At 51.6% G+C, this 16504-nt stretch overlaps 2 protein-coding genes across 3 annotated transcripts in view; one reads left to right on the top strand and one right to left on the bottom strand.

The window, feature by feature from the left end:
* Nucleotides 1-3722, bottom strand: part of EVC (EvC ciliary complex subunit 1) — a 47374-nt gene extending 43652 nt beyond the window's left edge. For both annotated transcript variants that reach the window (XM_033105545.1, XM_033105546.1), the window contains exons 1-2: nt 3534-3722; nt 695-820 (exon numbers count right to left, since the gene is read on the bottom strand). In XM_033105545.1, coding sequence (XP_032961436.1) covers nt 695-820; nt 3534-3707 — 300 coding nt within the window. In that variant the 5' untranslated portion in view covers nt 3708-3722. The remainder of the gene's footprint in view (nt 1-694; nt 821-3533) is intronic.
* A 2988-nt stretch (nt 3723-6710) lies between these two features.
* EVC2 (EvC ciliary complex subunit 2) overlaps nt 6711-16504 on the top strand; it is an 88590-nt gene continuing 78796 nt past the window's right edge. Inside the window, 5 exon segments of the mRNA XM_033106688.1 lie at nt 6711-6965; nt 8960-9028; nt 10900-11086; nt 15819-15928; nt 16414-16467. Coding sequence (XP_032962579.1) covers nt 6765-6965; nt 8960-9028; nt 10900-11086; nt 15819-15928; nt 16414-16467 — 621 coding nt within the window. The 5' untranslated portion in view covers nt 6711-6764.

Genomic DNA, 16504 nt, shown 5'->3' with positions numbered 1-16504 from the left:
CTCCATCCATGGGAGCGAGGTCTGGACAGGCTCTGGCTGGACAGAGGGCCCAGGGAGGAAGGCACTGGAAGAATCCATCTTTTAACATCTCTGTCAGAGGCCCAGGACTCCCACTCCCAGATATTTACTCAGTATTTATTTAAAAGAAATAAAATGAAAACAAAACGGACCAACTTATACACAAACATTCATAGAAGCCTTATTCAGAAGAGCCGACCCCCGGAAACCACCCACGCTGCGCGCATCCACACGACGGGCCAAGCAATTGACGGGATGAACTACTGACACGTGCAACGATGTGGGTAAATCTCAAAAGCAAGACGTTGAGGAAAGCACATGACTCCATTTAGGGAAAATTCTAGAACAGCAAAACCAGTCACGGTGCTGGAAATCAGCCATAGCTGCGGCTGGGAGGGGCTTGGCGGGTGGAAACCAGAGAGGAGCACTGAGAACTTTCTGGGGTGATGGACCATTCCTGACTCGGGCATCGTCATAAGGGTACACACACCTGTCATTCATCAAACTGTAAATTTAAAAACTGTGCATTTGATTATATGGAAATTATATCTCAAAACAGAAGCCTATTGAGACATAGCTGTCAGAAGCTCATCTGGATGACATTTGTGCTGCCACGGTGTGGGTCCCAGGACACCCAACATGCCCCTCAGCAAATAAACCCAAACATCCAGCTTACGTCCAGAGCCTCCTCATTCTTCGAAGTCTGTGCTTCTCTCTTCCTCCTTCTGGGTGGGGAGCCGCTTTCTGAGGGGGTCTGTGCATTAGACTCCAAATTCTTGAGCAGACTTTGAGCGTCGTCTTTCTAAAATCCAAAAATGAGGGGGACGCATTGAAGTCAGCCAGGCCAGCGCTCCTGGGACTGTAGCCATCAGCTGCCCACCCATCCCTTCTGCTCACGTCTGTGCTTCTGCCGGGCCCTGTGTGTGCACTGCCCCGCCTCCCAGTCCCGCCTGGACTCAGCTACACATCCTCTCAGATTATCCAGCGGCCACCCCCTGGATGTCCCCCAGTGCCCATCTCAGTGTGTCCTGGGGACCTGGAGGCTATACTAGGGTCAAAGCTCATTCCATTGTTATCCTGGGTCAGGTCCCCCCTCCCCCCCTTGCCTGTGAGCTCCTTGGGGGGGTAACAGTTTAACTCTCAGGAAGCAGCACATAAACATTACTTTTGCCAGTATTTCCAATAACATCATTGGCTGGTTTTTCAGACAATATTTTAGGTTACCTTAAAACACAGAATGATTCTACTGTAAACTACAGGTGACCCTCATGATGCGTGGATCCTGCATTTGCAAATTCGCTTATTTGCTAAAATGTTCTTGTAACCCCAAAATCAACACCCGGAGAACTTTTGTGGTCATTTCTGGGCACGTGCCGATGGTGAAAATGAGTTGCCCGATGTGCAATTTCCAACTGAGAATGAACGAGGGGACTGCCTTCTTCTCTGAGATCCCGCACTGCAAACAAGGGTCTTTTCCGTGTTCTATTTAGTGCTGTTCTGTTTTGCATTTTTGTGCTTTTGTGGGTGATTTTGCTGTTTAAATGACCTCCAAGTGTAGTGCTGTAGGGCTGTCTGGGGCTCCTAACCACAGGCAAGCTGTGATTTGCCTCCCGGAGAAAATGCCTGTGCGAGATAAGCTTCCTTCAGGCGTGAGTTCCAGTGTTGTTGGCTGTGAATTCAATGTCAGTGAATCAATAATACATATTAAATAAGATATCTTTAAACGGAAACACACCTAAAACAAAGCTATGTGTTGATCAGATAATAAAAATGCTGTGACCAGAGTCTTGCAGTAACCTGACCCTGTATTTCCCTAGGGGCAATGATTCAGTCGTTGTTAATTGTGTGTTTGCAGTGTACATAATTATCAACTGGATTTAAAATCCTACTATGCCAGAGACACTTAGCAAGCCCGTTGGACCACTGGCTGCACATGGATATAATCTTTGAACTGAAGAAGTATCACCAGTTTGTCACTGAGTTAGTCAGCAGCTCTTAGGGAGCATCTTAAGTGTCAGGCCTTATTCTAGTCACTGCGGATACGGTAATGGATAAAATAAAGAAAGCCCCCGCCTTCATGGAGCTTACATTCCAGTGACAGAAGAGGGACTAAACAAAGAAATACATAGTATGTTAGAGGTGACAAGTGCTATGAGGGGGGCATGGAGAGCAATGGGAGGGGATGTCCTCTTGGACAAATGACATTTAAGAAGAAACTTGAAGGAAGTGAGAGAGCAAGCCATTCAGATAGCTCAGGGACAAGCTTTCCAGGGAGAGACCACAGCCAGTGCAAAGGCCCTGAGGCAGGAACATGCCCAGCATGGCCAGGGAAGCCTGTGTAGCTGGAGCAGCCTGGATGGGGCAGAGAGGGGTAGATGATAAAGCCAGAGATTTGGGGGTTGTTTATCTAGCACTCATAGCTGCCCAGCACAAGGGTTCTGGAGGGAAGGACCCAGTCAGTAAAGACTCCAGGAGAAAAACCTCAGCCATGCTGCAGGGGAGCATCCCTTTTTTGTTTTTTGTTTTTTGATTTATTTTTGGCTCCCCAGTTAAAAAGGGCCTGGAGGCCAAAGTCACCGGTGCCTTGATTATAGACTCGAACATGAAAGACAAACCCCAAAAGAAACAAATGGGGAAAGCAAGCAGGAAACAGACACTGCATGAGGAAAATAAAACTTAAAACAATTATAAAATCTTCAGGGAGATAAAATATTACACTCACAAAATAAGACCAGGATAGTACAAATCTAGAATATTCTGAGGACAGGGAAGAACAGTCAGCACTCAGTAAGTGCTAGTTCCCCATCACAGGTCTCCTGAGGCTGTGTTAAAATCAAGTGTTTACTTGTAATCTGCCTGTCTCTCTCTCACGGATGTGCCATCTAAGCCCCTAGGCCAGGGGCTCACAGTACAAGGTTCCTAGCAAACTTTTACTGTAGGGAGGGAGGGAGGAAGGAATCCTAATGCTGCAGCTGGGACTTAGGAGAGGCTAGCTACCGTGTTTCCCTGAAAATAAGACCGGCTCTTATATTCATTTTTGCTCCAAACGACGCTTTAGGGCTTATGTTCAGGGGATGTCATCCTGAAAAAAATCATGCAAGGGCTTTATTTTCCGGGAAACACGGTAGGTAAGTCACACAGCGAGAAGGCAGAAGGGACATCCAGGGGTGGGGGTCCTGCCAGCTTCCAGTCCAAACATGGGTGCTACAGATGAGAAGACTGCGGCCTGGAGGGCTTTGGCGGCTGTTTACATCACTCAGCGGATCGGATGGAACAGGCACTTCCGGGGGCCCCAGGACAGTGCCCTCTGTCACTCCGCCGCCTCCCTCTGAAATCGCTGTCTCCGACCCTCTGCTGGAGCAGAAGGGGAGCCCGGGGCAGGGCCGGTTGCGCGCGAAGCGAAGCTTGTGATCACTCCAGGGCACTCAGAGCCCGGGCTCGCAGCCCGACCCCGGGGCTGAGGAGCTCCGCGCCCCGTGCGCCCCACACCCCGGCTGCCCGCTCGGCTGACCCACCTGGTGTCGCGGCCGCGGGCGGGCGGCGCGGCAGCCGAGCCAGAGGCCGAGGCCTAAGCCTAGCGCGGCGCCCAGCAGGACGGCGGGGGCGAGCAGCGCGGGCGCGGGCCGCACGGCTTCCCGGCCCAGCAGCAGCCGCGCGTCGCTCCCGCAGGCCGCCCCGCCGTGGGCCATCGGGGGCTCTCAGGCCGCGGCCGGGCCGCATCCCGCCCGCCGCCGCACACCACCCAAGCCCGCCGCCCGATGCACCGTGTCCGCCAGGTCGGCGACGCCGGACTCGGAGCTCCGACGGGCCAGGGGCGCGGCGCGCTCCGCAGGCTTTTCAGCCTGTGCAGCCTCCTTCCTCCTGCTCCTCTCCGGACTCCCTGGGCTGCTGGAGCAGGAAGGAGGAGCCTGGATCGTCCGCCCAAAACTTTGAGTCGCTCCCGCCCCCAACCCCGCCTTTGCACTGAGCATGCCCCGCGAGAGGCCCGTTTCTCTGCGAGAAGGACCTTCTGGAGGCGTTTGGTTTACTTGAGGCCTCTGGAGTTACAGCAGAGATGGGGCCCCCCAGCCACATAGAAGAGTCTTGCTTGGTTAAGTGTATGGAACGCTTACGATACTGTGAAAACGTAGCCTGATGATCTCAGTCACTTTCCCTACAACCCTTTGAGATGGGTACTATTATCCACCATCCTTGGGATGTGGAAGCTCAGTCATAGCTTAGGTGACTCAGTGTATTACCGGGGATGACATTTGTACCTCAGCTCTTGTCTTCTTGAAGGAAAGAATTCAGTCAACAGACAGAGTTTGTGCAGCATAGGACAACAAGAAGTTTATTATATAGTAACAGCGGGTAGACTCCGAGACATGCAGCGGGCTGAGCCAACAGAGGGAAGCGGCCTCTCCTTACGTTGTGGGAGGGTTTTCATCTCTATGGGGAGCACTGTCTCCCCTCCTGCCTCTCAGTTATCTTTCTCTTTCAGCTGGTGTCCCGTCCTCCCTTCTGGTTCTCAAGGTTGTTTCTTAGAGCATCAATGTGAACGTGTCAATTTCCCATGATTTATTTGAGAAGCTCATTAAAAATGGTCCTGAACAGCAGGATGTATAGTCTGGTCAGCAGGATGGTTTCTCTCCCTCTCCAGCATTTTTCTTCTTCTAATCATGTGTCTTGTTCTCAATACCCTGCTGAGCAAACAAGGTGTCTGTGCTCCAAGTGAGAGCAACTGCAAGGGGCGTCCTATCGGGCTAGTTCCCTCCTTCCCCTCATTTCTACCTTGCTACCTCCCCCATCAAACGGAGGTTGGAGTCCAGCCTTGCTCCTAAGCCCTACCCATTGGCTGTCCTCGGGCGGCACAGTCCACCCCTGCCTCTGAGCTTGCTCCTCAAGACTCTTGTCTTAATGCTGTTTTCTTCCACACCCAATACTCGCCTCTAAGACAGTGTGTGGAGAGATTGTTACACCCAGCCGCCACTAGGAACCAGACACTGTGTGGTCCTTCACACACTCGGCATTTGCAGAGAACCTGCTGATCCACCAGCATCAGGCCAGTGGGAAGAAGACAAGGTGCAGGCAGCGAGGCTCTCAGGGCTGCGTGGGGACGTAAACAACCAGATGAGTTCAGCATCTTTCTTCAAACAAACATTTACGGAGCAACGAGATGCTAACTCTTGTTCTGGGTACTGGGAGTACAGCAGTGGACACCCACATGAATACACGCACACACACACACTCCTACCCTTTAGAGCTGAATTCCCTATGAGGGCTGGGGCAGGGGTAGACAGGGGTCCGCTTCAACAGAGAAGACCTCTGGGTCCTTACCCTTGATGCAGGTTCTAGTGTTTTCATCATTTCCTCATCAACTCTTCCAGGTGGGCAAGAGGGGAATTAGTATTATCCAGGTTTAGTTTTATAGATGAAGAAACTGACAGATGGAGAGAAGAGGCTGCAAGGAGGAAATAGGACAGAGGCTGTAACACCTCTGTCCGTCTGGCTTCAGGGCTCACACTCTCTACCATGCAATGCTTCCTAAATGTTTCCTTACAAGCATCTCCAAGGCTCCTGGGAAAGCCTATGGGGGCAACAGCCTGAAGTTCTTGCTTTATGCTGGCTGTTTGATTACTCAAGCTTTAGCTTAAAAAATGCAGCGTTCTTTGCATTTTACTTAATTATACAGTTGTGTGAATATTAAAATCATCCTTTAAATTGTTCATCGTCAAATCGAATCTATGCTCCAGGAATATACTAGCCTTTAGCCTTTGGCCTGCTGCCAGGTACCGGGGTAGGAAGCTTAACTAATAAAGTCTCAGATTCTGAAACCCCCTCACCTAGCCCACGTGGTCAGTGAAGGCCTGTCCGTGGAGGGGTGAGGGAGAAGGGGCTGACAGGTGCCAGGCTTCCTGGCCTAAGGCTGCAGACAGCATGGCAGGCTGCCTTGTAGGAAAGCTACAGGAGGGGAGCTCTTTCCCCAAAGAACAGGTGGGAGCTGTGACTGAGGGAAGCAGAGAAAGTGACCTACCAGTCCCTCTTCCTGTCTCTATCTCCCTCTCCTCCTTCCTCCAACGGCAAGGCACAGCCCTGCCTGCCCCCACGGAGAGTTCAGGGGGTTTGCTCAGCTGCTGCCTCCTGGCTCCAGACACCAACTCCCCTCTCCGGTTCCCCAGAGATGTCCTAAAGTGGCTAACAGCAGCCCATGGGAGTGTCCAGGGACGCCTGGGCAGGGCCAGGGGCTAATCCACAGCAAGGGCGCAGGCAGTGGGCGCCCAATCCGGCTGAACTGAACCCAACAGGAAATGAGAGTCGCTGTCCCCCCGCTCCTGAGCTGCCAGTCTCTCTCCCAGACCCCCTCTGTGCTGCCCGGAACCCTCTGGGTTCTCCAGGACACAAAGCCCTGCCTAGCTATGCGCCTCTCAGTTCTTCAACTGGAGGTTAGTGGGCCTGGGGCAGACTCTGGGTTCAGCCCGGTGTGTGTCAAGGAAGGCTTCCTGGAGAAGGTGGGCTGAGCTGAGGCTTAGAGAACAAAGGCATTAGTGGGGTGCCTCGGAGTCAGACCCGCTCGCCGCCTCCCACGCCCGTCCTCATCCTCCCCCGCGTCCGGCCCGCCAAGTCCCAGATGCCGGAGTTTGTTCCAGGAAAACTTTCCGCGGAGGCTCGCACTGAGCATGCTCCGCGGCGGGGCGGGCCTGGGGTCCGGAAGCTGCCACAACTCCACCGCACCCGCTACTTTGGGGTCGCCCGTCCGGGGGGGGGCGATGGGCTGGGCGGGCTGCCCCGGGTGCGCCACGTGGGTGCTGGCCGGGGGCTTCTTGGCCGCCGCCCTGGCGTTGCCCGATGGGCCCCGGGGCCGAGGCTGGCTCCACGCGGGCCCGGGTCCCCTGCAGCGTCCCCTCGGCGTGCAGGCTCCTCCGGATTCCCCCGCGGCCCCCGGGGCGGGACCCGAGCGGACCGCACAGGTGAGGAGGGCTCGCCCCCAGTCTCAGGTGTGACTGGGACGCTTGGCTGCGTCTCCACCCGCGGCGGGAGGTCCCTTGGAGTTGGGGAGATTATCCGAAAGGGAGGGCAGGATCGAAGGAGGACGCCGCGCCGTGTTCTTTAGTGGATCCCACTTATGGCTGAAAACTCCCAGGAAAGGGAGAGGCAGACGTGAGGTGGCCGCCGGCTCCGGGTTTGTCGGCGGCAGGGTGGAATCGGCTCTGCAGCCTGAGAGCTCTGTGACCCAGGGCACGTCGCTTCACTTCTTGGGCCTGTCTCCTGCTCTGTTACCACTGCAGCGTCCACCCCGGAGAGTGGATGTGAGAGCGAGACGGGTTCAGGTACGCAGAGCGCCTTACAGAGGCGAGCGCTCCGCGAGAGAGTAGCGGTTGTTTAAAGAACACTTTGGATTCCTGGCTGGAGTTGTAAGTGACCGCACTCTCTTGGCCGATGAATTTAGCCACTTCCCACTTCACCCCCACTCCTCCCTCCCCCCTGTGGTCCCAAGCTGGGGAAGGCACAGAGCCCTGACTGTCCCCCTAGATTTCCCTACCCCTTCCTCCCAAAATGGTCACCAGTCCTACTGCTTTTTCTTCCTGATCAGCTCAGATCTCTCTCCCTCCCACCCTGGCAGCCCCTGGATCAATCCACACCTCTTCCCCTCTGGCCTTTGGTGACTGTCCTCTGGGTCTCCCACAGCCCCCCCCCCCCCCAACTTGTGCTTTCTCCCATCCATGTCCCCAAACTGCCAGGTGATCGGCCCAAGATAAGCATCTGACCACTTCCCTCCCCTGCTTACACCCCCTTCCACCCTGACCCCTGGGGCAAACCCAGGCTTCTGTTCCCAGGAATGTCTGTTCAGCGGTCTGGCCCATTGCAACCTTGGGGTCCTCCCAGCTCAGCCCCAGGGTCCTGCTCCCCTGGCCCTGTTGAGTTCTGTACCTGCAGGGCCCAGGGTGCCTTGCTACAGATTTGAAGGTCTCTAAAATGAGGTTCTGTCCACTTTCTATTGTGAGTTCTTAGGTTTTCACTAGAGAAGACAAAACAATAATACTGTGTTTTGTAAAATGAGCTTTTAAAAATTACCACGACAGAACATTTTCTGAAGGTCCTTTCATTTGCCCCTACCACCTGAGGTTGGAAGTATCTGGCTCTTTTTACAGATGAGAAAACTGAGGCCAAGGGAGCCATGTTCCCCAGGCCTGCTCTCTGCTCTTGCCCTGGTCCTCATGTTCAGAGCCCACTCACCTGGCCACGCCTGCTTTGCATATGCTCTTCCTTCTGGGAAGCCCATGCCGGAACATTCTGGTGGACTTTTGCCTCTTTGGAGAGCAGTAGCATTGAGGGTAGGCCGTCCCTGCAGAGACGTAGGGGCAGTACCCGTGAGAAGGGCCTGAGGTCATCAGGACCCCCATTCCAAGCCCCTGGGACTAGGGTGAGCCTCGGGCACCTCCCTGTCCAGTGCGCTTGCCCTTGATGAACCTGAGGCTGAGCACCTATGTCTAGGGCTGTCGGTGCCCGAGTGCCTCTGCTGGGTCCCTGCCCTGCCCAGGCCCACCCAGCTGTCCATGGGGCCCTCTCCTCTTCATCACTCTGGACGTGTCCCCAACAGCCCTTCCACCAGCTGCACAGAAGAGAGCTAGGGCCTTGGGTTCTGGGTTCTCCCCACAGCCACTCCCTCTCTGTGGGGCTGGGTTTGCTGTGTCCCTGTGACAATGGGTGTGGTTTACACGCACTCCCAAACCAGGAAAAAAGCTCCTGTGTGACCACACATTCACATTCTTCTTTCCTTAGAGGTTTTCAGTTTTAATCCTTTGATACGCTTTAACAACATCTTCAGGATTACTTCAGGCCATTACTAGACTAGCAGAAGTCATCTCTCTAGCCTCCCTTTTAAAAGTTCATCTTTTACATCTATTAAATATGCATAGTATAAGCTTTTTTGTTTTATAATACTTTCTATATTTTATTGTAGTATGGAGACATTTCAAGAGATGGTCAAGGAACTTCTGGGAATGGAGTAATTTTTCAGAAATGTGCAGTGGTAAGTGTTTACAGGTATCTCATACTTGAAGGGGAAATAATTGGATTTTGCCCAAATCGTATACAGAGGGTGCCAAAAAATTTATACACATTTTAAGAAAGGAAAACTGTATTAAAATTTTAATACTCAATCTATACCGATAACAAAAGATGAATGCAAGTCACATTTGACTTCTGCAATTACAAGGGGTGATCAAAGTGGTTCCCATCAGCGTCCAGACACTTCTGATTACGGCAAACTACTGTTTGAGCAACGGTGACCAAAGTGTCCACTTGTGAACATTGTTTGGAACCCTCGGTATTAGTAGGGTTATGTATTTAAGAACTGACAAATCACGGGGTTATCTCTGCGTGTCTGGACACGTGAGTGATGAGGGGACCTACAAGGGATTTGCGTGTTCTATCACAGCACCAAGACTAAGATTTTTGGGTAACAGTTGAATTATTGTTAGTGACCTAAGCCTCTGTGATCATTTAGAATGGTAAAGAAAGTATGATATATTTTCTGTCGGATTTTGACATCGATATGGTGCTTGACAGTTTTACAAAATATTTAATGTCTTTAATCCTAATCCCATGAGATGGCTTTTCACATTATTCTTGTGGTGGGAGTCCCCAAGACCACCCCCAGGTTCAGTGATTTACCAGAAGGAGTAACAGAGTTCAGCAAAGCTGTCATGCTCACAGTTACAATTTATTACAGCAAAAGGATACAGATTAAAGTTAACAAGGAAAACATACATAGGACAGAGAGCCGGAGAGATAGCTTCCCACTGTCCTTTCCTGGTGGAATTGCATGGACAATGTTTAATTTTCCCAGCAGTGATGTGTGACGTCAGCGAGGGACTCTCACTCGAGCCTTGGTGCCCAGGATTTTTATTGAGGGTCAGTCATGTAGGCGTGGGGCACCCGTGCAGCTGCCCTCAGTTACTCCGTCTCCAGCCCTGCCAGAGGTCACCCTGGCGCTGCCTGGCCCCAAGGCCCCCCCAGGAATCACATGGTTAGCATGGACTCCCTGGTGTGGCCCAAAGACATGGGTATATAAAGGCACTCTTATCAGGCAGGATATTCCAAGGCTGTAGAGGTTAGTCTCCCAGGAGCCGGGCCAGGCCCAGTCCTGTCTTTGGAATGTGCAGGCTTTGGACAGCCCAAGTCTGCTGAGTTAACCCTTTACCGCACAACCCTCCTTTTCTCCCAGGCCCTCAGATGTCTTGTTCCCCTTTCTGGGTACAGTAGTGCCACCAGGTTCTCCTATGTCCTTTTAGAGACGTTTTCTGCCACACATGTATAATTATGAGTGTGTGTGTGTGTGTGTGCCTGCATATATATATATATATAAACATACCTTCCCCTTTTCATGTAGGTGGCAGTGCTCTATCCACACAGTTCTGCAACTTGCTTGTTTCACTTACATTTTAACAGAGTAAGAAGGAGCCATTGTTTGCTTTTCTTGGTGTCACCAATTGTTACAGTCTCCTCAACCTGACTGGTTCTGTGCTTGGATATTTTTCTTTCTAAGTTTCTCTGTGGGAAAGATTTCACTGCATTTCAGAGTCCTAGTTACTTTGAAGCTGTCACCAAGCAACAGCTTGGCAAACGTGAGTCAAAACTCTTCTGGGGCCTTTGATATCAGACCTGATAAATTCTCAGAACCTGTGTGAGACCATAATGCCCTCCTATGTCCTCCCGGAGACATTTTCTGCCATGTGCGTGCAGTTATGAGTGTGTGTGCACACATGCGTGTCCACCTACACATACACATACGTCCACCTTCTCTGCCTGGAGACCTAATGTGCACAAGTTGAGCTTGGGTATCATTTTCGGGGGTTGGGATTGTCAGCCACTCTGCCCTCATTTCTGTCCCCGTCCTAGGTGTCCGGGCACAGCGAGTCACAGACGGCTCAGGTGCATCTGCTGGTGAACAACACCCAGACGCCCGTGGCGGCCAACCTCTCTTATCTGCTCTTGTTGGACAACATCACCGGCCTCACCGTCAGGGACTCGACGGGAAACAAGACGTCGGCAGGATTCCAGGCTTTCAGGAAGAAGTTTCTGCAAGGTGAGCGCAGAGTGTACTAAGTGGGGGATGGTGAACCCACTCCCGGAGCGCGTGAGGAGTGGCGGGTGTGCTCTTAAACGTGGTACGTGTGTTGGCGCAGGTCATCGTCACGATGGATTTACAATCAGGGCGCCAGAGGAGGGGACCGCCTGCCAATACCTGCAGCCGAAAAGCTGGATTTACTTAAGTCAGAGACATGTAGGAGTTGGGGAAAGAGTTGGTTAGAAATTAGATGGATTCCAATTTTGTTATGAAAAATGTCAAACATAAATGAAGATAGAGTTAGAGGGAGTGTGTCTGTCATCCAGATGACCAAAAGTGCCATCACTCAGGAAAAGGCAGCGCTTGTTTCGGGGTGTTGCTGGATAGAGGTGGGCGTGGTGTGACATCAGTCCCAGAAGCCTGTTGGTGACATGTTCGGGCATGGTCACTAGAGTACTTCCGCTCCTGATTGGCTGTCTTTCCGAGTGTGGCGCCGTCACTGGTTGGCTTTCAGAGGCGTGTTTCCTGAGGCGAGTTGTTACTGGTTAGTTAAGCAGATTTAAGTCAATTTTGGATGCAGTTGTTACTCTGACTTCAGAATTGTCAATTTGCCTAAGAGGGCGTGACTTCTTTCGTTCTGAGCATCTCCTCTATAGATGAAGGCGCTGGGGAGCTGTGCCCAAGGCCGTAGGGCTGGCGTCACGGCTGAGATTCAGACTCAGTCTATCTGGCGCCCTCATCCACCCTGCTAACCATCCCGCTACAGTGCCTCTCACGTGCCGAGCACTCTTACTGACCTCTCCACTGCCATACCCCTGGCCCACGGTGCCCATCGATCACGCCACTCACTGCCCCTGAGGCCTCAGAATCCTTCGTAACTCTGCACTATTGACAGAAACCACCAGTGGAGTTGGCCCACAAGTAGTGACCTCTTTGCTGGCTCTGGCTTAAGTGATGCCATAAAAGCTGTTCCACGTCCCAGCTACGTGGTCGTCAAAGCCTTCCTTCAATGAAGTAAGAGCAAACACCCCAATTCTTAAGTGAGTGTTCAGAGAACGGAGCATGTGGCCTTGAGGAGAGCACAGATCTGTCTCAGGTGGAGTTGGGTTTGACCTTGAGCTTGGCTGCTTAGGAGCTGTGTGGCCTCTGGAAATTACTGGATTTCTTTGTGCTTCAGATGTCACGTGTGTATAACAGTGGCCCATACAGTCATTGGAGGGGTTGAATGAGGTATGTGACCTGGCCCTCTGCCTGCCCCTGGGACAGCACCTCTTTATTCCCGACTCCCCCAGACCCTGGCAACTATTTTTATTCTTGTGACTGTATTACCATCATGTGTGCCCAGGCCTTACCTCTGCCTACGCGTCTGCATTTTATCGGTTTTGTTTACTTTCCCTTGTGGGAAACTTAGTCAGCAGGTAATACTTTTTACCAAAGAATAAGTATATAACTATAAAATCAAATTGTTCCCGGGAATGATGCTGTACCTTCTTGAAGAAAAGAATTCAGTCAAGAGACAGTTTGTGCAGCATAGGACAGCAAGAAGTTTATTATAGTAACAGCGAGTACAGCCGGCTGAGCCAACAGAGGGAAGCGGCCTCTCCTTACATGTGTGAGGGTTTTTATCTCTAGGATAGCACTGTTTGCCCCCTTCCTGTCTGTTCTCTCTCTCTCTCTCTCTCTGCTGAGGTGTCCCATCCTCCCCTCTGGTTCTCAAGGTTGTTTCTCAGAGCGTAAGTGTGAACCTGTCAATTTCCCACGATTTATTTGAGAAGCTCATTAAAAGTGGTCCTGAACAGCAGGATGTATAGTCTGGTCAGCAGGATGGTTTCCCTCCCTCTCCAGCATTTTCCCTTCTTCTACGGTAGTGACATATCTTGTTCTCAATATCTTGCTGAGCAAGCAAGGTGTTTGTGCTCCAAGTAAGAGCAGCTGCCAGGGCCCTCCTTCTCCTGCTCATTTCTACCTCCTACCTACCCTGTCAAAACGACCAATCAGGCCCCAACCCATTGACATCTGCCAGCGTCGTCATCATCACCATCTTCTTCTTTATCATCGTCATCGTCATCTAGTGCTTTTCTTTTATCAGAGCCGCTGTTGTTTAAAGACGACAGGCCTGTCGGTTTGTTCTCCAAACCACTGGGCTTCTCATTGTCAAGATCACCAGGCTGCTGTCTGGTCCTCAGGGAAGGACAGCAGCTATTTTTTAGAACTCGCAGCACCCGTGTCCCCTCACCTCGCCGTCCAGTGCCCCTGTGTGTGTCCTTCTTGGACTGCTGGTGGGTAAAATAATTTTTTCCTGCCATGTAAGGCTTTGGAAATAGTTCAGAGTAGGACATTATTGAAAGAAACTCAAAGGATACTCTGTCCCCAAGGCTTGAAAGTCTCTCTAATTCTAATACACATTCAACTCACTCCCAGCCATGCTATTCAACAAGGTACATCAGGGATTTTGCTATGTGATTAAAGGACAACGCCACCCTTTGGAAATTCTCAGGGAGAAATGAAAATCTCAGGCATCCCCTCCAAATTGAAATTCAAATGTATTCAAGCCCAAAAGGCATTAAAATCTGAGACCAAGATTTTTGTTCTTGTAAGTTTGAAGTCCAAAGTCCAAAATTGTTCAATCAAAATTCTCTGAAGCATCCCCCCAATATTTTATTCTGTGCAGACTCCCTCAGGCAGTTGTTGGAGTCTGGCGGAGAGGGTGCAGCGCCTTTGTCTCAAGCTGAATGATTGAATGTCAAGCTTCTCTCATGCCTCACTTTTTAAAAATTCCACAGAGTTAAGGGACACAAGAGTGTCCTATAAAGGAAGTGTGGTATAGCCACGCAGTGGAATAATACTTGGCAACGAAAAGGAACGAAGTTCTGGTCCATGCTCCAACCTAGATGTGCTCCCAAAACGTATGTCCAATGAAAGAAACCAGATACAAAGGGCACCTGTGGTATGACTCCATCTCATGAGATGTCCATAAAGGCGAATTCATCCCCCAAAGTAAGTTAATGGTTAAGGCTGGGGTGACAATGTGGGTGACTGTTGTTGGGCACGAGGCTTTTTTTGTTTGGGTGATGGACGTGTCCCAAAATTCAGGTTGTGGTGATGGTCGCACAACTCGGTAAATATACTAAAATTCCTGGAATTGCACCCTGAAACCAGGTGAATTGAATGATATGTACATTTTATCTCGGGCTGTTAAAAATCATCACAATCTCAGCCCCACAACCACCCAATTCAGACAAGAAGCCAGTCTCGGCCCCTGGACCCACTCTGCCATGTCCCCAAACCCGGTACTCAGCTCTTCCCTGTGTCTTGGCTGAGGCTCAGAGACATCTGCCACCGAGAGGGGGACAGAGACTTCCTTTCGGTTTTGATTTACTAAGTGTCTTGGGTCTCTGCCTGGTGCCTAGAGCCCCCCCCCCCCCCCGGGGATGTCAGCTCAGTGGGAAGAACTGGCTGTTAGTGGTCAAAGTGGGCAGGACCCATTTCCAGCATCGGATGGAAGGCTGCATGTGCTCCACCTCCAGAGATGGGGCCCGGACTTCACTGCCTCCTGCAAAGCTGCCAACCTGCAGTCTCGCCTGTGTTCTTGTCTTTCCACCAGGCCTCCCGAACCTGTTTGTTTGCCTCGGGGTTTGACCGAGTGTGCCCCCTCCCGGGGAGCTGGGCCGCCTTTTCCTGAGAGCGGGTGATTTCAGTCCTGACGTCTTACCAAGGAGAGCTCTGAGCTTGTCCCTTAGATGCAAACAATTTTTGTAATGAAGCAATCGAGGGCCAAGTAGAGAGACCATGAAGTTGGGGACTCTGCATGAGCCCCAGGGGACCTTCACTGCCCCCGCCTGGCCTTGGTCTGATGCCACTTGCTGTGCACACAGAACCAGCTGCCTGGAAGTGTCAAAGTGGCAGTTAGTATTGTCTGTCACCAAGGCCCAAAAGTCCTACAAAGACTTTCTTAGTTGTGTGGATGGGATTGCTGGGGGCAAAAAAAAAAACAGATCCAGCCGGGATTCTTTTTTTTTTTTTAACATTTTTTTAAAAAATTAGTTTCAGGTGTACGAAACACTGTAATAGACATTTATCATTTATATCCCTCACACAGTGATAACCCCCTCCCCCATCCACTACCCCTCTGACGTCGCACACAGCCATTACATCTCCACTGTCTCTATTCCTAATGCTGTACTCCGCTTCTTGTAACTATATATATCTAAAATCGTAGTTGACATTCCTTATTGTTCAGCTTCAGCTTCAGGTGTACAGTGCAGTGATCAGGCATTTGCACCATCCCTGAGGTGGTCCCCCTAATGAGACAAGTGGCTATCGGATACCCTGTGTTTATTGCAGCACTACACACAATAGCCAAGACATGGAAACATCCAGCCTGGATTCTAAACAAAACAAACAGGGTCTAGGTTTCCTAAGAATACAAGCTAAGAACATCCCACACTGGAGACTGAGCACCCAGTCCCAGGCAATGCTGGGTGGGGGTGGGGATGCCGGGTATGACACGCAGGGGTGGGAAGGGGGTCCTGGCTCCTTGCACCTACTGACAGCCCCTTCCAAGAGAGAACCGAGGGCGCCCAGTTATTGTCCCCGCTGACAGGGAAGGGAATCCGAAAGGCTCCCCTGCTGCTGACGTGGGCTGCGCTGTCAGCCTCCTTTCCATGGTGTGGCTGTATCTGGGGAGTGGCGGCAGGTGGCTGCGTGCCAGAGGCCGTCTTGTGACGCTGGTGCCTTCTGTCCTGAGCAGTGGGAGACTTCTTCTTGGTCAGCTACACAGCCTCCCTCGAAGCCGGATATATTGGGAGTGGAGAGGTCCTGAGGCTTCCTGCCCAGCTCACCTTTCAGACGTCATCACAGGTACTTCGTAACTTTGACTTCTGTCTTGTCACTGCTGAGGGGGTCTGTGTTAGGAACACTGGCACTTAAGGCACAGTATCTGTTCCCTGCCTCCCTCCCTCCTTCTCCCTCACTCCCTCCCTCCTCCTTTCCTCCCTCCTTCCCTCCATCTCTCCCTCCTCCCTCCGTCCTCCCTCCGTCCTCCCTCCTTTCCTCTCTCCCTGTTCCCTCCCTCCACCCTCCCTCCCTTCCCTCTGTCTCTTCTTTCCTCCTTTCCTAACTGCTGTTAGGATTTCGCACACATCTTCCAGAGAGAAGGAGTCTTCGCAGTTCTACAGACCTTTCCACCTGAAGGGACTTTAAGACCCCCGCAAGCTCCGACCTCCCAGCCGTCAAGGGCCTAGTGTAGCTCCAGGCACAGTGGGTTGGAAATATACCAAATATTATCCCGTTTTGTCAGACTCCAAAACCTGTTGACCAAAACATTTCCATGTTTCTTTTTCTAGAACCGAACACAGCTAAAAGCCCTTTTCACCATAACAGCCGAAGAAAAGATAAAGGTAGGAGAAAATATCTGACCTGAATACCCGCTGATGC

The sequence above is a fragment of the Rhinolophus ferrumequinum genome, chromosome 5 (assembly GCF_004115265.2).
Source record: "Rhinolophus ferrumequinum isolate MPI-CBG mRhiFer1 chromosome 5, mRhiFer1_v1.p, whole genome shotgun sequence".
Lineage (NCBI taxonomy): Eukaryota > Metazoa > Chordata > Mammalia > Chiroptera > Rhinolophidae > Rhinolophus > Rhinolophus ferrumequinum.
Note: the sequence above shows the minus strand (reverse complement) of the source record. Positions and strands in the feature narration are given on the sequence as shown.